At 39.6% G+C, this 23,422-nt stretch overlaps 1 protein-coding gene across 5 annotated transcripts; it reads right to left on the bottom strand.

Annotated features, from left to right (window-relative positions):
• Window positions 1-1,734: 1,734 nt before the first annotated feature.
• On the bottom strand, window positions 1,735-23,318 carry QTRT2 (queuine tRNA-ribosyltransferase accessory subunit 2). Of its 5 annotated transcripts, XM_082626143.1 has the most exons (10): window positions 23,222-23,318; window positions 22,971-23,043; window positions 16,814-17,034; window positions 16,007-16,062; window positions 14,237-14,313; window positions 12,089-12,301; window positions 10,321-10,520; window positions 7,773-7,924; window positions 5,957-6,074; window positions 1,735-4,299 (listed from the first exon to the last, which is right to left on the bottom strand). In XM_082626143.1, exons 3-10 carry the CDS (start codon window positions 17,011-17,013, stop codon window positions 4,068-4,070), a joined length of 1,248 nt encoding a protein of 415 aa, XP_082482269.1. In that variant the 5' UTR covers window positions 17,014-17,034; window positions 22,971-23,043; window positions 23,222-23,318; the 3' UTR covers window positions 1,735-4,067. The 5 variants fall into 5 exon arrangements, with proteins under 5 accessions (XP_082482269.1, XP_082482272.1, XP_082482268.1 ...); XM_082626146.1 differs by lacking the exon at window positions 22,971-23,043 and having other exon boundaries at window positions 1,735-4,139; XM_082626142.1 differs by lacking the exon at window positions 22,971-23,043.
• Between the last annotated feature and the right edge of the window lie 104 nt (window positions 23,319-23,422).

Here is a 23,422-nt window from a genome sequence, read left to right on the forward strand (position 1 = left end):
AGAATATTTTTAAAAAATGGATCCAGCATTTAAAAATTGTGAGCTTTCACGTGAAAATCCAGATTTTCTGGCTTCTCTGAAACACTGGAAGATCTGAAAGCACTGGACCCACAGCAGCGGTTAGCAGGAGGTGGGTAGCAACTGTCCGGTTTAGATGGGGCATCTGCTCTCTAGTTTGACCATCCCCACCACTCACATTAGGGTGACCATATAACTTGTCCAAACAGGGCACTTTTGAGAGTAAAAGGGGGTGCTGTTAGTAATGACGCCTGGACCACAGACATAAACCAGGACTGTTGTGAACAACGAGGATGTATGTTTACCCTACTTCACACTGCCTACACTGGGCTTGCTCTTCTTGTTTGGCCAACTGTTATTTGGGTTATATGGTCATAAGTCAGGGATTCCCATGAGGAAGAAGAGAGAGAAAAGGTGTAAAATGAGGAAGAGACTTGGCAGTTGAAAAAAATAAAAGAAATGAAAAAGAATATTAGGATGAATGCCAATTACACCAAACCTTCGGGTAAACGCAGAGCCTTGCTGGTGGCTGGCTCAGCATGTAAGTTTGACCTTCCTGGCTCCCTGCCCCCCACAGCACTGTCAGTTTTAATAAGCTGTAATCCCATCGCTACCAGCGAGACTAATCAAACTGCAGAGAGCAGCCTGTTCCTAATTAGGAAGGCACAGGATAATCATTTAACTCTGTGGTTTCTCAGTGAGCTCCAAGCTGCCTCAACAGGAAAAAAACATCCTGGAGAAGATGGTTGCTTACACACTCTAATCTTGACCTTTTGATGGTCTTTGTTTGAAATTTTTTAAAAATGCTTTAATTACGCAAGTATTTAGTTTGAAAAATGTTTTAAAAGAATCTTTTCCCTTTATTCCCAGAGAATAATAAAATATCCTTCCCCCAAGGCATACAGGAAACCTCAGGCTCCTATTGATTCCCCAAGAGTCCACTTTAATTGACTGCAGACAGAAATCCTCTCGAAACCATTCAAGGTGTGATTACAGTCCCCAAACTGGGGTCAGGAAGGACTGGGGGACGTGGAATGGCAACTCACATTGAGCACGTACAGACCTACAGGTGCCAACATGGTACCATGGGCCACACAGGCTGGGGCCAGCTAGTCTCCAGTGGAGCAGTGGAAACCAGGACTGAGCTGCAGCAAAGCTCCAGAAGCACCCCGCACCTCGGGGCCAGAAGGCCCATCTCTTCAGTCCTCACTTCTCATAGCCCCTTCAACTCAGGAGTAAGCACCAGGAAGAAGCTAGCGCAATGGTCAACTGTTGAGTTTTAGTCAGATGGCGCCAAGTCTAACCTGGGAGCTGACTAGTGGTAGGTCCTTAGGCAAACTACTCAACCTTCCAGAAATTCCTGGTAGGCCCTCAGGCAGGCTACTCAACCTTCCCGAAACTCAGGCTAGGAATAATAGTATCAACACCTCACAGCCATGCTCTAGAAGAGTCAATGAGATATGTGTGGAAAGCATTTACTAAGGTGCCTGGCACAGTAAAAGTACTCCATAGATTGTGGCTATTATTTTTTTTTTATTATGTGCTAGTATAGCCTTAAGGCCCTTGATGATATAATGTAAAAAGACAGGTGCATCCCTGAATCTCTTTCTTGGATTCTGCATTTAGTGTGAGTGCACTTAAAGCAATGACTACAGATGGAATAGGTGTAGAAAAATTCTTTTCTAATGGAGAACATTTCTGGTACCACGGAAATTTAACGTTTTGTTTAATAGACTCATTACTATTTACAGGAAACCAGACTAGTATATTTTTTTAATTAAAAATATTTATTGGCTATTGACCTTAATAGATTTACATTAAAGGAAAGGAACATTTTTTTCAAATGTGCTAATAAGAAAAAGACCCATAAAAATGGACAAAGTTGGACAGAATTTTCAGTTTTGAACACAAATAAAACTCATAAATTTTATATGGATTCTGGGATATTTATTAATACTCCTCCCACAATGGGTTTGGCATTGAACAGGAGTTATAAACATATGAACAACTCCAATCCAATATATTTCAAAACAAGCAGATTCTTCTTTTTTTAAATAAATTTATTTTATTTATTTATTTTTGGCTGCACTGGGTCTTCGTTGCTGCACGCAGGCTTTCTCTAATTGCGTTGAGCGGGGGCCACTCTTCATTGAGGTGCACAGGCTTCTCACTGCGATCGCTTCTCTTGTTGAGGAGCACAGGCTCTCGGTGTGTGGGCTTCAGTAGTTGCAGCATGCAGGCTCAGTAGTTGTGGTGCATGTGCTTAGTTGCTCTGTGGCATGTGGGATCTTTCCGGACCAGGGCTCGAACCCATGTCCCCTGCACCGGCAGGCGGATTCTTAACCACTGCGCCACCAGGGAAGCCCAAAACAAGCAGATTCTTGAGAACAGAAACTTTGTCTTTCATAAGTATCCTTGCCATTAATTGGAGGAGAGGTTGTAAGAATATCCATGAATTCTGGAATTCATGAGCTTTGGAATTCATGGACGTTCTTAAACCACTAATAAAAGAAAACAGTATAGATGGGTACCCTACATATAAAAATATAGTAACCACATAATAATTAAAAACAATGTTCGGTAATGCCCACTAAAATGAACAAATAGAAAAATGTAGCAAAAGAATGTAAAACAAATATATTTTATACCCCTGCAAACAAAACAAAGGCATCTTTTTGGTTCTGCTGTTTTTATAAAAACTATGTGTGAAACGTGCATGTATGTGTATTCTTATAGAAAACTTGACAAATATAGAAAAGCACAAAGAGAATAAAAATCACTTGTCACACCATCAACATGAATGTCATTCCTTTGACAAGCGCAGAAAAAAATTCAGAGAATCAGAGGTGATCAGCGAAGGTCTTCCCAGCCTCAGGACCTGCTGATGCCAATTTACCAACCACTTTAAAATCCACGGGCTAAACCTTTTTAGGCTCTCAAATATCTCTACTGTTGCCTGACTCCTGGCACCACCGCATTTTTTATCAGGCCAATAGTGATCAATAAACAAGGATACACATAAAGCTATGGTTCCAATCTAAAACTTCTTGCTCCCCAAATATTAGAGCTAGATGGAACCTTAGAAATTCATTTAGTACTATTCACTTTGCCTGTCCCCATTTATTCAGGAGGAAACAGGCATGGAGAGGTTAAGTGATTTGCCCAAGTGTCATAGTTGAGTAGAACTGAAACCCAATCCTCTAACTGGCAGGCCAGGGCTCTGTCCAAGTGAACACACGGTGACTGAATCTCCCCAGGTGATGTAGCTCCAGTTATTATGTGGTTCGACTCTTAATGAGCTTAAAAGGCAGACCACAGTGGATCTGTACGACCAGATGAAAGCAGCTAGGCAAACTTTCAGCTCCTAATAAGCAACTGCGCTGACTCTAGTGAGACAAGTCACAGAAAGACCATATGGTCAAACAAAGAGTGTGCCCTGGGCCAACTGGTCATTGGAGCAATGTGTGAGCTCCACATTCCGTGGAGATGTGAGCCTGGTTAAATCAGAAGAGTCATTTCTGGTTGATTGCACTGCCAGGACAGCCTGGAAGGCACAAGTGTCCAAAAGAGACCCCTGAGAATATAAGGATTAAAATGAAGAAAACTCTTGAATCAGACAAATTCCTTCTTGGTCAACAGGCATGTGTCCACAGAGGTCACTCATGACCAGTCAACTCCCTTCAAGCTCTAATCCAACTCAGGGAACCCTCAGATTCTCATCATCCCCACTTCAAGGCTGTCCCTTCACATCTAAAGCTTTTATCTTTGACTAAACGAATCTCTGTTGACTAAAAGAGTTAGCGCAGAAATATTCAAGGTCAGGTTTCAATTCTTTCTGATCAATCTAGGTCATTCTAGGTCATTTCAGTCGTAAGAAGAAGTCTCTTTAGCCTCAGGTGGGCAGAGTACAGTACAGATGTTCCTTATTTGAGTAGACTTCATTCTCAAATATAGGTGATTAAAGTGAAGATCACTTCCTGCTGTCTTCTTCCCACATTACAACTGTGGTGCAGGCTCAATGTGAAGAGTCAGGTTATGCGTACCAGCTCTCAAGATGCTTGCCTGTGGATGAGCTCTTTCAACTGTGCCAGTCGGTCACTTTTTAGTGCTTCCCGGATGGCCTGGAAAAATCCAAAGTAGTGTTCAAAGTTGTGCATCATAAGCAGGACGCCAGCCAACAGCTCGTTGGTCACCAGCAGATGGTGGATGTACGCACGAGTGTGATTCTTACAGCAGTAACAGGGACACCCTCTCACGAGCGGATCAAAGTCCTCCTGGTACCTGAGAAAGGAAGTTACAACAATATTCTGGAAAGTGAGGAAAACAAGACCTCGACAACCTAGACTGGCACGTAACCAATAGTCAGTAACACAACTGGCAAACGTAGTGCCAGGCACCTGCTTAAGACGGCAATGGGGTCAAAAGTTAACAGAGAGTACAGTGGGCCAGGAGACTCAGGAGTCTTCCTCAGATGGATACAACCTCCTAGACTGAGGCTTACCAAGGAGCAGCAGCAGAGTCACGTGCTCGCTCCCCCATGCTGAGCAGGGTTAGTCACACTGTAAAGGCACACAAAGATGTCAGGAGACACTGTTCTGATGAATGACACTTTTCTCCCACTCGCCACCAGAGCTAATATTAGAAGAGATGATATGACCTTTTACTTGCATAGCTTTTTGCAGTTTACAAAAAACTTTTATGTATACTGTCTCATTTAATCTCTGCAACCACCCATGGAGATAGGCATTTTTCTTGTCACTTTACCAGTGAAGACTGCCAAGGGGTTTAAGAGGGAGGGCTATGGAGCTACAATGCCTGGGGTTGGTTCCTGGCTCACAACTTACTTGGGAAAGTCACTTAACCTCTCCCTGTGTCTTTGTTTTCTTATCTGAAATGTAATAAGGTAGTAACAGTGCCTACCTAATAGAGTTGTTCCAAGAATTAAATAAGTTAATATAGTAAAGGACACTGCTAGGTACATGCTAAGCACTATATACGTGCTACCTTCTATCAGCTATTAAAAAGAAGTTAAATGACTTGACCAAGCTCACACAGTCACAAGCAAGGCTGCAATCTGAACGCCGAATCTCCAAAACTTCTAGTGCTGATGATAAAAATATCAGTTTCCAATTATATCTATAATGTAAAGTGAATTTTAGTAGTAACCATTTATACTACCCTAGCTTTTTAAAAATGGAAATGAATCTCCTTGGCTATTTTTCAAGAAGTCAAATGTGATAAAGGTCACCATTACAGACCTATAATCAAGAAATCACTATAGAAATAAGAACTAGGAACTTCATATTCTTTCATAAATTTTCAAGTCTGTACTGTTACTAGATAGACATAAATGAGTCTGAGTCCCTAAAATGTCCCTTTACGTAAGACCAAAAACACCCCAGCATTAAAGTGAGTATATACCAAGTTCACAGAAAAACCACTCACTGGTCCACTGATTATTTTATTTCCACTTTTGGCCAAATACAAAGTTATAAGATATCTTAGTTCAGTCTTTACAGAGGCAAATATTTTATTTAAGACTTATAGTCTGTATATAACCAAGATGGCTTAAATTCCTTAAAATTAAAAAATTTTGTTGTACTATTTTATCTTGAAATCCTTATTTTACACTGCTACTATTTAAAGTAATCATAAGGAGTAAAGAACACCAAACAATGGATCTGGTCTAATTTTTCTGACAGCTCTTCTAAAACAACAGTTATCTAGCCTCAGTTTTCTGACAAGACAAAGTACACAAATTCATCTGCAGAAAAAAAGAGTACTGCTGGCACTGACTTTGAGAAGGCCCAAACAATATCCAACTATAAATATTTTTTGAAGTCATGAACTGAAAAGGGAACAGTTATATAAACTTTCAAAACAGACTGAAATTACAAAGTCAGAAATCAAAATCCATACTTAAAAAAAAATTCCTTACTTTTTTTCCTTCAGATTAATTTCAAATGATGTCATTTCTTGGTTGCAGCTAGTTGTTTTACTTTTCTTTGCTTGATCCACATATTTTACTTCTTCCTGTGTCCCATTTTGTTGCAATACTAAAGGACAAACCAATAAAAAGTCTTGAAAGAAGATCAGATAAAGAGTGGCCATTGCGAGAATTTTATTTTAGTTACTATTTCATGCCTTTGACCCTGTAATTCCACTCCTCAGAATTTATCCGAAGGAAACAGCACAAGAAAAACAAAGCAATATGTAACAAGATGATCAATGACCTATTATCTATAGTATCAAAACTTGGAGATTCAACTATGTCTAAGTGAATAGTAGTTACAAGTATATATCTTATAATTAAATGGGGACTTGAGTTGTTCCCTTGAACTCTTTGCTTTAAGAAAGAACATTCCTGGAATTGCAAGAGAAACACCAGGAATACTTATCTACTTGCCTCTCTTCAGAGCAGCTGGCTCTTTGCATGGTAACTAGTGTTACTAGGGGGAATTGCTGCCTACATTATGCAACTTATTCCCTTGGAATTTTCACTTTGTAATTGGCAAAAAGCCTCAATTTACTATACACACATACGCACACAAATGTGATTCATAATACTTGCATAAAAATGTTCAAACTCAGTTTTCCCAATCATAAAGAAATCTGGCTTTCTCTGGCCCAAAAGGAACGTGTTTGTTACAGAGAATTCAATATCAGGTTCTTTGTAGAGTTTTGCATATTCACGGTACAGAATGACTATCAGTCACCTATGTCCTGGCAGAGATAATTTCACTTGTAAATGAAGTCATGAACATGTATAAAGTGTTTATGGTGTGCCTATCCATATACATTACATTCTAGTCTGTCTAAAAGATAGTAAAATTGACCTCCTCTATATAAGAATTTGATCAACTTGATTTTGTTTCTAGAACTAATTCCATTTAGATTAACTTTTAAGTTGCTTTATAGGAGTGTAACATATTCTGAATGAAATTTTCATCACTTGTGGGGAATAAAATGAACCCTTAAAGAAGTCTCTGGCCCTACTCAAATTTAAGGTTGGTGATGATAGAGCAAGAGTTCAACGGAGAGCAGGAGGAGAGAAAGGAAAGCACACTCTGAAGGCCAGACGGAAGGCCAGGCACACAACATTCTCCTGAAACACTGTGGAGACACTTCAAGGGACCCCAACCCAAAGTCTGTATCCTGGTTCCTTTTCTACTGCCAGTTAAATGTTAGAATCTGAAACTGATTTTCTTGACTTCTGAATAACCAAACACTAAAAGAAAATGGCAGTGCTTCAAAGCACCATTAGCAGAGGAAAACAGCTTTCACATCTCAGTATGTATAAAAAACCAAAAAAGCAAAAGTAACACTAGGATCAGAGGGGATGAGACACCCTGTATATTAATAGCATTGGGGTTTGCAAAAAGCAGACAAGAACTCTTTTGTGAAAAAACAAATTAACTTTTACCAAGCAGTTCAAAGGTTTTCTTTTCTTAGATTTTCATCACTATTCACTCTGAATGTTCTTTTTTCAGGTTGTTAATAGAAGAGCTTTTGTTTTTCTTGGTTCTGCTCACTACAAAATCACTTCCTAATATTGATGAGCTCTGTGTATAGTATCAAGTGCCTGGTTTTGTGTGCCAACATGCCAGAGCATACAGATAAGAAACAAAGACATAGTTTTATAAAAGCCTGGCTTTATAGTATGCACATATTTCTGGCTTGTAACTCAAGGCAAAAATTGATAGGAAATAGAGAGAATTTAAGGGTAACACAGAGATTAACTTCAAAAGACCTACATGTCTCTTCAGGAATCGGCTGGCAATCAAAGCTGAAAGTGAGGGCACATCCCCGCTCTGTTGCTTGATAAGGGAAAAAACTCTCAAATAAGTCCACTCCTCTTTCAATACACTCGAGCACCTCATCTGGCTGGCTAACACCGCAGATCAGCCTGTGAAAATAATGTGAACAGTGACATAAGAACAATGCCAGGAATGAAATCAGAGAGTCTTTCCAGAGGGCATTAACAGTAATAATAATAAAAATCATGGTTAGCATGGCAGGCAGTAGATAAGGAGGTGTATGGAAAGAACATAGAGCTTTCGAGGCAGAGAGACCTGGACCAGAATCCCAGCTCTGCCATTTATTTACTTGCTGTGTTACTTTGGGAAGGTTTCTTAACCTTTCTGAGTTTTAGTTTTCTCATTTTAAAAACAAGAGCAAGAATACATACCTCATAGACTGGTTGTAAGGATTAATGATATATTTGCAAAAGCACAGAGTGTAGTTTCTGCCCCAAAGAGAAGCTTAACAAAGGTTAGTTTTCCTTCCCTTCTCATCCCTTCTGAAATAACCTCCGTAGTCTCAGACTGAACTTTGTAGTCTTCCTATCCACTATATAAGACTTTTTTAGTGCAAAGCTGTGTGCTTTATTTCCCCTTCAAATACTCTTCCATGTTTTAACTTTATTTTGCTTATAATTCTTTTTCATAATTGCTTCAAGAAAGACATTTTTATCTACTGTATTCTTCATAGGTTCATTTACGAAGCAATTCTTGCTCTCAGAATTTCAACTCTGCCCACAGGCTCTAAGAATCTAGTCAGCTTTCTTTATGCTTCTTTATATTTTCTCCATTAATAAAATGTCTGCATGGTAGAATAAGATGGTATTTCCAGAGGCAATGGGTAATGAATTCTGAGAGTGTTAATAACATTCAACCAGGTTTTGCCACTAAAACAAGATGGGGAAATGCACTAGACTAGGGCTGGCTGGCTGGCTGCTATTTTTTATGTTTGTTTTTCTACTCATAGTCCCTTTTACAAACTGGCAGAGAAAAGCTTATAGACTCCCTGATTTCTAAAAGAAGTCCAAAAAAAGGCTTATGTAATATTAAACAACCAGAACCCTTAAATATATGCTGGTTTTTCTGACTACAGTTTCCTTCAAGTAATGTCATGTTTTAGAACTCCTCTCCAACTGAAGCTGGCATTTCTACACACTTATAGAAAGAAAAACAATCCCAGCTTTCAAATCCAGTAACAGACATCTGTGAGCACTTAACTCAAAAGAAGTCCAGAAAATGACTAGAAATACTAGTGCTGAATTATCATCTGCACCAGAATGAAATAAGCACAGGAGGGAAAGCAATGAACACAGAGAGTTAGGATAAAACTGGGGCTGGTGGAGCGGTGGGGTTGGGGGGGGAATGCTGGCTGGGGTGATGGCAATATCTTGCGCTGGCTGGTATTTACACAAGCATATATATGAATAAAAATTCACCAGGGTATACATAAAATTCATATACTTAACTGCAAGCTATACCTGGATTTTTTTAAAAGTAGTAAAATTACATACACATATCCAGCAGCCCAAGGGGTATAAAGCAGCACCCCATAATCAAACCTCTTAATATATCTGTAGGAAAAAAGCATGAATATTCATATCAACTGGGATAAAAGACTACAGTTTTTTAAAAAGGAAAAAATAAAAAATTTGGATAGTCTAATAAGACATTGGCTATACTCAGAAACTTGGGGATTTTTAGCTTTGAATCCTGCAGATCACTCTTCTCTCCAGCACATAATGAATCCTGTGACTGATGGAAAGAACCAACCCCACTAGGGTTGCCAGTGCCCTTGATTTAAAAAATAATACCACTCACTACCTGTCTCCAATCTAAGAACTTCTTAAAGGACCTTATTGACAGAACCCATCTTCATTGCACCAGGCATCCCAGGTCTGTCCTCAACTTTACTTGCTTAAGGCCAGAGTTCCACATGACTTTATATCTGTCCCCAGGCACCAGGTTATAGTGAATAAAGAACAATATTTACAACTGGCACAAGAATGAGGGGAACCAGTATAACACTTGCCCTCGCTTATAATGAGGATCAAATAAACTAATTCAGGGCTTCCCTGGTGGTGCAGTGGTTGAGAGTCTGCCTGCTGATGCAGGGGACACGGGTTCGTGCCCCGGTCCGGGAGGATCCCACATGCTGCGGAGCGGCTGGGCCCGTGAGCCATGGCCACTGAGCCTGCGCATCTGGAGCCTGTGCTCTGCAACGGGAGAGGCCACAGCAGTGAGAAGCCCGCATACTGCAAAAAAAAAATAATAATAAAATAAACTAATTCACATGGCAGTGTCCTCTGGTCTACATTCTGAAATCAAAGGCAAGACAGCCTTGATGGAAACTTCCTCCACAGTCCGCCTCAGCAGACTCAGCCCAGAAAGAACGTAATCAAAACATCAAAAGACACACCCACACACAGACTGCATACCGCACATTCGGCAGCACCCCTGCTCTGCAGCCCACCAGGCTCGGCCTGCACCCTAACGGAACACTAGCCTCGGTTTGTGCTCCGGTAGCTCCGCAGTGACTGATGACAGCAAGTGCAGTCTAGTCTCCAGGGTTGTTGGAGCCCCTTGAAAGCCATCCAGAAGGAAGCCACCTACAGGCCGCTTGGCTGTCTCTCGTGCTGACCTCAGCCTCTCCTCCATCACATCTCCACCTTCAATCACTCCAATGATCACACTTTTCCGGAGGACCTAAGGTAAGAAAGGATTGAACGCTTTTAACTGTTTCCAGTAGTGGAGACCTCTGTTTAAATGAGCCTTACCGCCTTCCTGAGAACCCTTAGGGCTCCAAAGAACACAATTTGAAAGCCACTCAAAGAGGGAAGAAAAGACTGAAAAGAAGCTGAGGCAATCAACATAGTTAATCAGGCTTTAGCTTAGATTAAATTAAGCACACACCAAGCAGGTATAAGAGGAAAAGAACAAAAGCAACAGTTTTAATTTCTATAAATGGTTATCCTGGTCTACCTTAGGTTACTTCTAAATCTCTTAGTTAGAAATAACTTTAGGAACTGCAAAACTGTTTGGATGGGACAACTGACTGTCCATTTGGAAAAAGATAAAACAAAAATTACTACTGTACACCATCCTCAAAAATAAATTCCAGACGGCCCTAAGATCTAAACATAAAAAATATAGTTATACAAGTATTAGAAGAATACGTTGAATATTTTTATAGTCTTGAGATAAGGCCTTTCAAAGCAAGCTAAAGCTTACAGGAAAAGGCAGACATGTTTGAGTACAAAAACATTAAAAATTCCCTAGTGAAATATACTATCAACAAAGACAAAGGGGAACTTATACTTTGGAGGAACAGATAAATGTCTACAGTATAGGTAAAGCTCCAACAAATCCTCTAAGGAAATGACAACCCCATAGAAATCTAGGCAGATATGTGACTATGAACTTCAAAAAAACAAATGTGAATGCCCCGTACATATCCGGAGAGCTTACTAAACCTCACAAGTAAGGAAATGAAAACTGGAAATAATTCGATACCATTTTTGCCCATCACACTGACAAAAAAGTTAAAAGACAGAGAGCAACATAGCAGAGGTAAAAGCGTTAGAGAAATGGCACTTATATACCCTGATAACTAGAGAGAATAAAAATTAGTTCAGCCTCTTGGGAGGGCAAGTAGATAACACTTATCAAAACGTCAATGCTTTTATCTTTATATATCCTAAGATTCCACTTCTAAGAATATCTCCTACAAATATATTGGGAGGGCAAGTAGATAACACTTATCAAAACGTCAATGCTTTTATCTTTTTATATCCTACGATTCCACTTCTAAGAATATCTCCTACAAATATATTCATTCATATGCACCAAGGTTTATTTGCGAAAGATGTTTAGAATAATGAAAAACTGGAAACATGCTAAACATCCATCAATAGAGTAAAGGCTTGGGCTTCCCTGGTGGCGCAGTGGTTGACAGTCCGCCTGCTGATGCAGGGGACACAGGTTCGTGCCCGCCCCGGTCCAGGAAGATCCCACATGCCACGGAGCGGCTGGGCCCGTGAGCCATGGCTGCTGAGCCTGCAGGTCTGGAGCCTGTGCTCCGCAACGGGAGAGGCCACAGCAGTGAGAGGCCCGCGTACCGTAAAAAAAAAAAAAAAAAAAAAAAAAAATCAGGTGAGAGTAAGAGACCAAGAAATGAGGAGCAGAGAAGCAGAAGGAGAAGAAAGGGTGGTATCTTGGAACGTAAATGAGCGAGAGTTTCTAAGAGAAAGGAGTGGTGAGTGGCAGAGCTTTACCTCTGACTCTTCCTGTAGCTTCAGACAATTATCCAGGAATAGAAGCGATCGGTCAACAGACTTTCTGGCTCTCTTTATGGAAGTGGCTTCATCACAAGTTGCCTCTCCATCTGAAAGGCACTGGAACCAGTCTGGCTGAAGGGCCTGCTGAATTGCCATGAACTTGGAGGCAGTCATTTCCACTCGTCCTCCAACACCCCACACAGACACTGACTGCCACAGGACAAGACGATGAGGGATTCAGAAGAGTAACATGCAAAGAAAAAGAAAATAATAAAATGATCAAAGCAATCCTGAACTCAACACTTCTTTACAGATGGAGAGATGGTGGCAATTCAATATCCTAGACACGGTGGGTAAAGAGGTTTCCTATACTATATTCCAATTTCTCTAAGGACCTGATAGCTCAGAGGGACTCCGATAAAGTCTTTCAATGGCCACACAAGCCAACTTCTGAGTTAGCACTCAGAATTCTATAATTACTTTTCCAGAAGCCCAGTCTTCCATTCTCCGCCACCCCCTGCTGTTCCTGAATACACCACAGACTTTAATTCTTCTGTCTTTGATCACATTGTTCCTTTTGACTGAAATGGCCTTCCCCTACTTCTCTGCCTGGTAAAATACTATTCAAGACATAAGAGTTCAAATACCATCTACTCTATTGTGTTCCCCAAACGTTACTAGGCATAATCAATTGCTCACTCTTATAAGCTCTTTCAGCAATTTGTATTTATTTCTTTCACAGAAAAGATAGCCCTGGGGCTTCCCTGGTGGCGCAGTGGTTAAGAATCCACCTGCCAATGCAGGTGACACGGGTTTGATGCCTGGTCCGGGAAGATCCCACATGCCGCGGAACAACTAAGCCCGTGCGCCACAACTACTGAGCCTGCACTCTAGAGCCCGCAAGCCACAACTACTGAAGCCCGCATGCCTAGAGCCCGTGCTCTGCAACAAGAGAAGCCACTGCAATGAGAAGCCCACGCACCACAATGAAGAGCAGCCCGCACTTGCCGTAACTAGAGAAAGTCCATGAGCAGCAACGAAGACCCAACACAGCCATAAATAAACAAACAAAGAAAAAAAGAAAGAAAAAGAAAAGATAGCCCTTACCACACCATTGTATATATGTCTGACTAGAGTATCCGAATTCATGGTTGTGCCCCAAGCGCACAGTCTGGGGCCTCACACATTATTAATGTTTATTAAGTGTTTACTAGAGTGAGTTAGATACAGAAATATGTGCAAAGACATAAATCCCATAGTACACAAGAATCTCTATATGTACCTTTGGTTACTCCTTTCCCTACAGCATCTCTCTTGTTAGAAGAGATGGACATAAATGCGGGGCCACATATAATCTTTTTATTCTGGCATAAGAACACTGTTTAAATGAATCCTTTCTCCCTTATAAGTGGAATAGACAACCGAGGTCAAAATATTTTCTTTTGAATTCAAATTACAAAATAAAAAGAAGTGTAAAACAGAAGACAAATTTAAAATAGTTACCTTAGGTAAGATTAATAGATATTGTTGATATCAATAAAGTGGGTGCAGGAAAAGTAACTGTTTGTAAAGTGGCAATATATACTAAAGCTTTTCTAGAATGCTGTCCTCAAGGACAATGCAATGGGGCCATATCTCAGGTTAAAACTTTTAAGGAAGTCCTCTGAATACTGTTTTTCACCAGCTAAAATCTCCAGCTTTTTCAAATTCTGTTCTAAAAAGCAGTATTATACTGAGATTCTACTATATATAGTTATACATGTGATAACACTCATCAGCAACTTTCCCCACTATTCCTGAGGTTGTTAAAACTTCAAATAAAGCATGGTATCAAAAGACTATTGTTTTCTACCATCATAGCAATTTCTTTTTTTGGCATGTACTTGACCTTTCTCTACTCCCAAATTTTTGGCAACAATGAAAAAGCTGAGGATACAGTCCTTACCTTAACCTCATCCTTGGGCTGCCCCACTCTAACTCCTATAAACCACACCATCCCACTGTAGTCGTAGAAATAAAGAGAAGGCATAAAGGGGTCTGGAATGATTCAGCATCCCAAGCAGTGGGATCCTTGCAGCTGAGAGATCCCATAGGCTGACTTCCTGAGAAAAACCTTCAGCCTTGGAGGACCTTCTGAGAACATACCTTATTTGTTACATAACCAGCTGGGCAAGGGCTGACTGGATCATGCAGGGAGCAGTACAAGAGTGATTCTGGCATGCCTGTATAAACATAAAAAAAGAACCCTTGAGAGCACCTACATCAACAATTACACTGTGTTGTAACAGAGAGTAGCTTCATAATGTGTACTGCTGGATAAAGCAGTACAGATTACAGAGTACAGTATCTCAGAATTGTAGGAGGCCTGTCAACATGAATGAAAAGATTACTTTGAAACCTACTAATCTAAAAGAAGAATTAAATGTAAAGGTTCACGTCTAAAGACATAGCGAGTTGCTGCAAAGGAAAGGTATAACCTGAAGTATGATACAATGAAAGTGTTTAATGATATGTTGACCCTACTTGATTTGTTTTGAAGAATTTAATATCATGTATGGTCATTCTAGGCACTATCCAAGGGGAACTAGCTACTGGAAAGATGAAATTATACAGTCAATAGGTAATCTTATTAATAATAAATCCAGCCCACACCATGGGTCCCTAGGGGCAGAATTATAGAAAAGCTGTAGGACATTGCAAATGGATCTAATTTTCAATAAGTTTCATTTACTCAAGATGCCAGTTTCCTAGGTTCTTTAATCAAAAAGACAGTTGCTTTAAAAAAAATCCAAAAAAAGTTCACTAAGCCATATGTACTTAAATTTCATATGCTGCATTTTCATAAGAAAAAAAATAGAATTTTGCTGAAAAAAGACCAAAAATATAAAGCAAACAAAAATCTCTGCAGTTCTCCACCTTATTGTCTATAATTTCAATTATTACAATTATCTCTAGAAAGCTTATATTTGCTATTTTCACTTAATTATATGCTTGTATACTTTAAAGCTGGTTATTAAAATTGGTCTCAGATCAAGGAAAACGATATTATATAAATTCCTCTCCTGAAACACAGGCCCTTGTGACAACCAAGTCATCATGCAGTTTCCCTCAGAAGCAGAGGACTGAACAACCAATGGAAGCAGGATTTTCATTCATTTAAGTGAGTCCTAGATATTGGGAAAAAGCTTCAAGAGAAAATGGTCTACAGAAGAATTGGTTCTCTGGCTGTCCCTGCTAAGCTTTTCCTATAAATAAATGGACACATAGATCAGCATTCAAAATCCAATTTCTGGAACAGAAGATAATATTAACACATCAGAATATAGCTGAATATAAACTCTTCATCCTCTGCCTTATGTTTTAGGCGCAAACATGACAAGCCTGCTTTGGATCTTAGGTGTGTCCCATGCAGTCCTTCACCTCTAGGTCTTTGCTCTTTGCCTGGAGTGTCTGCTCACACCTGTCTACCACCACCACTGCACCCACCTCCTGACCTGTCTAACTACTACTCCTCCTTGACCCAGGTAAGGCGCCCCCTCATCTTCTTTGTCAAGAATCCTTCCTTTATTCTGACCTCCTTCCACATGGACCCAACAGCAGGTTATGTGTTCCTTCCTCTGGGCTCTCATGATACATGTATCTACACCTGATCCTGCAAATGTAGTCACCACACTCTACTAGAATTACCTGTTTATCTTTATCCCACCTAGGCTCTGAGTTTCATGAGGGCAGCAATTGTTTCCCACTCATCTTTGAATCCCCAGTGCAAAGGGGTTCCTGGTTCTTAGATACTCATTAAATGCTTATTAAATTAATGAATAAATAAATGTATGAATGATCAAAGCATAAACAGCATCTCCAACCTCCAAATTAATACACCATAAGGCACACACAAATAACTTGATTAATTTTTACCTATAAACTTTCCAACTCCTTCCTTATATTCTGCCAAGACTTCATGATATTCTGCCCTGTAAGCAAAACAGAAAACTATGTAACATAATAATGAATTATTCTACAGATACTCTATGCAACAACTGAAGCCCTCTTCTCACCGAAACAAGCTACGTGACAGTAAATGTAGTCTCAAACAACCAAGTACATACACCATTATTCAAGAGTCCCCACTCATTAGGTTGGGTTCATTAGCCAGAGCAAAGCTCTTCAATTTGCAAGTGGTTCTGTGAGAGGAGAAATTGACAAAGAACAATGGCCCCAGAATATCTAGATTTTCTTCTTTCCCTTGTCCCTTTAAATTCACTGTTATTAACACAATCTTACAGAGTTATTTGATCTTATAGCAGATTCTTCAATTAGGGACAAGGTCAGTATGTACATTACACAAAATGATCTCACTCCATTAGTTGTTTCCTTAGAGTAGAACACGTGCAGAGACAGAGAAAACTTTGAGGCTGGTGAGTGAAGACAGCCCCTAGGTTCCAAGTTTAGCCCTCATAGAGCATTCCAGGCCCTGTCACCCCTGGGAGCAGTGGCAATGAGGGTGGTATGGAAAAGTGAAGCAGCTCTATCATGTAGGTCTGGCCCATGGTTCCAGATTAGGGCCAGATGATGTAGAATATTTGATATCTCTCTTCTGATTTCATTCTAAAAAACCTACAAATTTGGCACATAAGCAAAAAAGTCTTTCTCTTTACCACACCTTATTAAGGTAACCAAGCTGCTGCCAGGGTTGACATGTGAATGATCAGGTCTCATACTTACAGTGATGACAGTGTAAGCTGAGCCATGGCAGGAACCCCGTGGATTTTATGCAGTGTGTGATGGGTCAGGTGTGGGGCAGAGCCAGTCTTGGTGTACAGAAGGCAGCCTGGAATGTCCATGGTGCAGTCTCCTGTTTTGCCTACGTTTTTTATTTTTCCTAGGCGACAGCCATTAACCACCTTGGTAAGACTTAGCTTCATCCTAAGGGGTTCCTCCAGGTCCTGATAAGAAAAGTACATTACATTCAGAAGGAGTTCCATGACATCTAAAAGCTAAATATTTTTCCAAGCGAACTACAAAAAAAAAAAAAATGATAGCATGTTTGTTATTACTTCCAGTCTAGGATTTTTTTAGATATCAGGAATAGGGGAATGGGAAAAGACACAGAGAGAATAAGACACCTTCCCCAAAGTCCCAGCACAATATGATGACACCAACCACATTTAAATTCAGTCATGGAAATTTTGTCTGAGCTGATGGAAACCAAACAAACAGAAGGACAGAAGTAAAGACTAATCATGGAAAGAGCACTGTGAAGCCGAGGATTGCTCTCAGCCATGAAAATGTGTATAGAGAAAGGTCATACTGCTTAGGAAATACTGATTACTGATTTGATCCATTTTTTTTTCTTTCTCTAATTTGAGAGAATCCTAGGCAACATAGCAATTTTCCCTAATATGTAATTAAATGAAGAAAACAGATTCCAAAAGAGCATTCTGCTGTTTATTAAAATATATGGAAGAACATACATCAAAAGAGAAACAGAGGTTATGTCAGAGAGGTGGGATTATTCTCCAACTTTGTTCTTATACGGTGTCCAAACAGAGGTAAGAAACTGTGTGGGCATCCATGCAATTCGTAAGCTACGTTGCATTATTCTTATAATTGGGAAGGAAAAATATTTGATTAACAAAAAAGATATACTTTCTAAATTCCAAAGATACACAGGGAAAAAAATCAGAAAACATGGTCAATTACTTTGTTGGACTGTGTTAATTAATTATTATTCAGTGAAGCAAATCCTGGGTCCCACTTCTTTAAATGCCCTGTAAAACTCAGTGACCAGGCATGGCAGATCATTTGCAAAATGTCACTGGATATCCAGCATTTTGAAATACCAGCGTCTCTGCAGCAAGTATTGATACCATACCCTCTGGAATTTTTGCCAGTTAGGCTAGGCCCAGTTTTATTAACAGATAAATTAATACAGCTCTCTGAGAGGTTCCAACCTTAGATTCTATCCTCTTAAGCATTATACTAAACCACATGCTGAAAGTCAACCATTGTTTAAGATATTACTAAATAAATAAGCATTATTTATCGTTAGTTAAAAAATATTCAAGAATGCAAATATTACTTTTTGGGGAGTTATAAATTTTTATATTGAAATAAAATAGTTAACAGTCTTTTGAATTTTAGAAATAAGAGTAACTACTTTCCGTATGGTTCAATAAGTGATTTCATGTTAAACATGAATTATAAAAAATAGTATAAGTATTTGGGGAAAGGCTGGTCAATTTTCTGTGACTCTACCTTCATTATTTCAAGTTATCACAAAGATAAAATGTCTCACTGGAACCCACAGAAATGGAGAGTGTTAAGAGAAAAAAGTTATTATGTTTTAACAAAGGGTAATATAAAAGCTACTTTTTTTAAAGCCAGGCTATACACATTAAAACAGTTAAAATAAAAGAAAGTTTATACCAAAAAATAAATATAATTACAGGCTAATGAGAATGTAATATAGAAAATACAAGAGAATAGAAGAGTCATTAGTTTATACAATCATATTCCTTTTTTTTAAAAAAAGATTATTTATTTATTTATTTATTTATTTTATTTACTCTTGGCTGCATCAGGTCTTAGTTGCGGCACGCGGGATCTTCGTTGAGGCACGTGGCGCGCGGGCTTCTCTCTAGTTGTGGCGTGCGGGTTTTCTCTAGTTGTGGCTCGTGGGGTTCAGAGCGCATGGGCATCCCCCAGGCTCTCTCATTGAGGCGTGCGAGCTCAGTAGTTGTGGTACACAGGCTTGTGGGATCTTAGTTCCCTGACTAGGGATTGAACCCACGTCCCCTGCATTGTAAGGTGGATTCTTTACCACTGGACCACCAGGGAAGTCCCTCATGCTCCTTATTGATTTATCAAATAATACACATAACCTTCTGGTTTCAAGTGATAAAATCTTTTAAACTAACAGAGCTTGGAAGCCATTTGTAGCAAAGTTAAAGAATGTATTTTGCAATCTAAGTAAGTTCTAGAGAACTGAAGCGGGGGAAGCACGAAAGTAAGAAATTCACTTCAAAGTTAATGAATCAACCCTATTATTCTGACTATTAGAATAAACAAATATGGAACAATAGGTTTTTGAAACATAAATAAGAACTAATGAAAATTTAATGGACCAAGATTACTAATACTGCAACAACTTAGCACTTACTACCCTCATACACATCTGAGAATGGAAGAAACTGCATTGTCCTGCGTGTTTTCAGAAAGGCCTAGAGAGAATTTGCTGATTTCTCCTCTTACTCCAAAAGTTCTGTCTCATCTGAGCTGCCTAAGTTTTGTAAAGAGTTTAAATGTACACACGAGTTGTATTTTTTAAATTAAATCCATATAAAAGTAGGAAGAGCCTTCATAGGATAAAACTAGCATGTTTGAAAAATGAAGTTTAGGATTCTAGAATGCTACCAATTTTTATTGTTATCTCTCCCCATCAAACCCTCCTTTCATTTTTCCAGTTTATTAATAAATAAAAGACTGACAATCAAAGCTGCTGACAAGCATGAGATAATGTGCTTTTCCATGTCAAGTTAACTCAATTCCAGGTAAAAACAACAAACCGCAGTGCTTTAGTAACCTTCTGTTTAACATCCCAGGTAATGTATGATTGCCATCAGACTTTAGAAATTCTGAAAATAGTTAAGTCTGACCATTACTACCAGAGATGCCAAACAGAGAGCTCCTCATGGACTTCATCATCCCCTCTGCCGTTCCACAATAACAAATCTGAGGCTAAGCAAGATTAATCAGACTTAGTCTAGAACCCAGGTCTCTGCCAAGAGGCCTGAGCTTTTGATTACATCTTTGAAGTGAGAGTAATACAATGTCTGTATATGCATATCTCCTCTTCCCACTTTTTCCTCAATCGAAGAAATAGCTTCCTTCATTCTTAACCCAAGGTCTGTCATTACAGGTCCGTCGTAGTTCTAGAGGACCTCAGCCACCATGCTCTTAGATGCAGAGATGGGTCCTCCTGTGATACAATGCATAAAAGTTTAATCTCCATAACTTTAAGGATGAAATTGAAAATCCTTAGCTTAGTGTACTGAACCCACTAGGTCAGCTGGAGAGAAATACCCACTTGGTTCTCTCCACAGTATGGGACTCTGATGCTATGCACTCACATTCTGCTGTTTGGGGTTTCTTAAGAGTCCTACCCTAATCACAGTAAATGGACGCAGCATCAAAGGAAAAAGTATAAGCAAGGAAAAGTAGACAAATGTGCCTAAAGAAAAGTATTGTAATAGATAAATTGTTACTGGTGATTCTGTGTATTGTGAGGATGAATGCAAATATTAAGAAATCTGAGGAAAGCATCAGAGAATGTACTTTAGCTGGAAATCAACATTTAAAAAATAACATGCAACTTTGTCCAGCTTTGAACCCAGCTTTCCTTTCCTCATTACTGATCAATTTGTGGTTAGTGTTTTTGTCTTTGTTTTTGTTTTCGGTACGCGGGCCTCTCACTGTTGTGGCCTCTCCCGTTGCAGAGCACAGGCTCCGGACGCGCAGGCTCAGCGGCCATGGCTCACGGGCCCAGCCACTCCGCGGCACGTGGGATCTTCCCGGACCGGGGCGCGAACCCGTGTCCCCTGCATCAGCAGGCGGACTCTCCACCACTGCGCCACCAGGGAAGCCCTGTGGTTAGTGTTATTATAATTGCACCTTTTTTCTAGGGGCTTGAACACAAAAAGTTTTTATTATGGAGTAATGTAAATATAATATATACACACACACACATATTCATGTACATATTTTTAAAACATGTTTTTGGAGTAATATAGTCTATTAATCCAAGCAAAGTTCTCAAGAAATAAACTAACGGTCTCCAAAATATTAACTGGTTTTTATTTGGCTTCATATCATTACCCTTTTCCCTTTCACTTGTTGTGAGTCTCTTCTAAGATTTCTGGGGTTGTGCTTTTCTCAATATACAAACACCTACATTTTCACTTCCTGGTAAAGTCTTAAAAAACCATTAAAAGAGCCATTTGGAAATAATGGTTAATGGAAAAACTCTTAATCACTTTAAGGACAAGTAGATCTATGCTTTTACAAGGGCTAACCAAGATTCCCTGCGCTTGTGGCAGCATTGTACGTATCTTAATACCTCCATTGCCACATATTTCTCCCCTCCTTCCATTCCCTTAGGAAAAAAGGGATTTTTTAATGTTTCTTAATGGATTCTCTACAGACTGTCATGGAAAGATGACCACAATACACTGAGGGAAAAGAGCAGGCTTAGGTGAACATATTTTTTGCAAAAGAAAAATTGCATATATATATTTATAAATATACACACACAAACACACACTGTATATGCATGCAAAAAAAGTCTGAAGGACTTCTAAACAATATGGTGCACTGAGCTAAGAAAGACATATAGAAATGATGGACTCTAAAATTCTAGAAACTAGTAATGGAAGATGAGGAGGAAAGTATTCAGAGGTACTATTCTAAAATTCTTACACTATTTGGGAGGAGGAGAGAGATCATGAATAATGTTAAACTTTAAGTACGCGTGTTAAAAATTTTTAAGTAAGCATTAAAAGATTACTGAAAATGGATAATTCCCAAACCCGCTGGGGAGGGGCAGGGAAGGATCAAGAAAAATTGGTTAATACTTAAGGGAAAAAAAGAGGAAAAGAGACCAAAAAGCACATCAAAAATAGAAAATACAAAATAAGATGGCAGGAGTGAGTCCAAATATGTCAGTAATCACAATAAAAGTTAAATTAGTTTCACCTATTTAAAGAAATAACAGTAGCAACATTTATTGGGTGTTTACTATGTATCAGGTCCTGTTATTCACATGTTAACTCCACTATTATGTACTGTCATGTCAATCTAAGGCAGATTCTATTATTACAGGCATTTTACAGATGAGGAAACTGAGGCTAAAAAAGTCACCATTTACAAAGTGGCAGAGCCACTTAAATCATAGAAGTCTGCCTTTAGAGGCTGTAGTCTAATAGGCTGGTAGTCTATTAGAAGTCCCACCTTGTCCATCAGCACATGCAATGTTTACATATTAACTGTAATGTTAAGATATAATGTTACAGTCATATTTTCCATTTTTCTATACTGTTATTACTGTTCTTGTCTTCCTTCATCTCCCTTCTCTGCCTCTATCCATCCTCCAACCTCGACAACCTTTCTATGCACACAAACATTTAAATATACTTGTATGGGAAACGGTGTTTTTTAATTAAAAAAATGCAAATATACTATACTATAAGCACTTCTCTGAAATTTGCTTATCGCCCAGGAATACACAACGGATATTTTTCCTGAAGAAGAGACGCAGAATTTAACTTACCCTTTAAAATAACTACTTCATGATATTGCATAGCTTGGATGTAACACAACTTAATCTACCATCACCCTTCTGATGAACACTCAAGTTACAGAACAGGTCCTGTGATTGCTGCAGTAGTCTTGAGGGCACAGCTTCCCTGATTTTTTTTTTTGACAAACCTCAAGTCTATTTCAGTTTACGTTTCCTGGCAGAGTTCTCTACATACATTGATTTTTTAATGGGTACCACACTCTAATGATTTAGGTACTATAGCTCCCATTTTACAGATGAGTAAATCGAGGGTCCGAGAGTTATTAAACAAGTTGCGTAAGGTCATACAACTACAAAGTAGCAGGGTCTAAATCTCTACCCTGCCTTATGAACCTACATATCCCAGCATGGACTGTCCCTGGGAACACCTAGGCTCAGTCAGTAACGATGGATTTAGCTTCACTCCATGGGCCGTCTCCAGGGGCCCCAGACCTCGCGAAGGGCTTAGATCAGGTATTCGAGATCGGTCCAACCCTCTCAAGCATCCTGGGGAGTCTAGAAAAAACTTGCGCACGGAAACTTGACCTTTAAGCAGAGCCCGGTCGAAAGGAGACACTTCTCTCTGAGATGCGGTGAGGCTCACACGATTTGGGAGAATCTGGATTAACAGAAGCCAGGATCCACCAGGAGACCCAGAAAAATGAAAGAGACATGGCGCGAGTACAATCAGTTACCACAACACAACCAGGAAGCGTCTAGACGCGACGCGACTCTCTCGCAGCAGCCTCCCCTTACGCGTAGCAGCTCCCACACTAACAGGGAAAGGGAGCACTTACCTGCAAACCTCCCAACTTTTTGGGGCTTGAGACCCCTTAAGCTCCTCACCGTTCGCTACCACGTGTCCAGCTTTCAGAATTCTCGGCTCCCTGAACCACCGCCTCCGATGCAGAGCCAATCAGGGAGCATTGCGTCATCACCGGGCGCCAGGAAAAGGCAAAGATTAATTGAAAATGAGCTTTGGCGTTTGCAAGGCCGAG

Source organism: Mesoplodon mirus (assembly GCF_964341445.2).
Source record: "Mesoplodon mirus genome assembly, chromosome: 6".
In the NCBI taxonomy this organism is placed as follows: Eukaryota; Metazoa; Chordata; class Mammalia; order Artiodactyla; family Ziphiidae; genus Mesoplodon; species Mesoplodon mirus.

Bases quoted from the DNA above. Each gene is read 5' to 3' on its own strand.
- QTRT2 (XM_082626142.1), bottom strand. From the start codon at position 17,013: ATGAAGCTAAGTCTTACCAAGGTGGTTAATGGCTGTCGCCTAGGAAAA. The intron at 12,302-14,236 runs GTATGTTCTCAG...GTCCTGTGGCAG, and splicing joins CTGGTTATGTAACAAATAAG to TCAGTGTCTGTGTGGGGTGT. The intron at 6,075-7,772 runs GTAGGTCTTTTG...TTTGTCCTTTAG, and splicing joins GCCGATTCCTGAAGAGACAT to TATTGCAACAAAATGGGACA.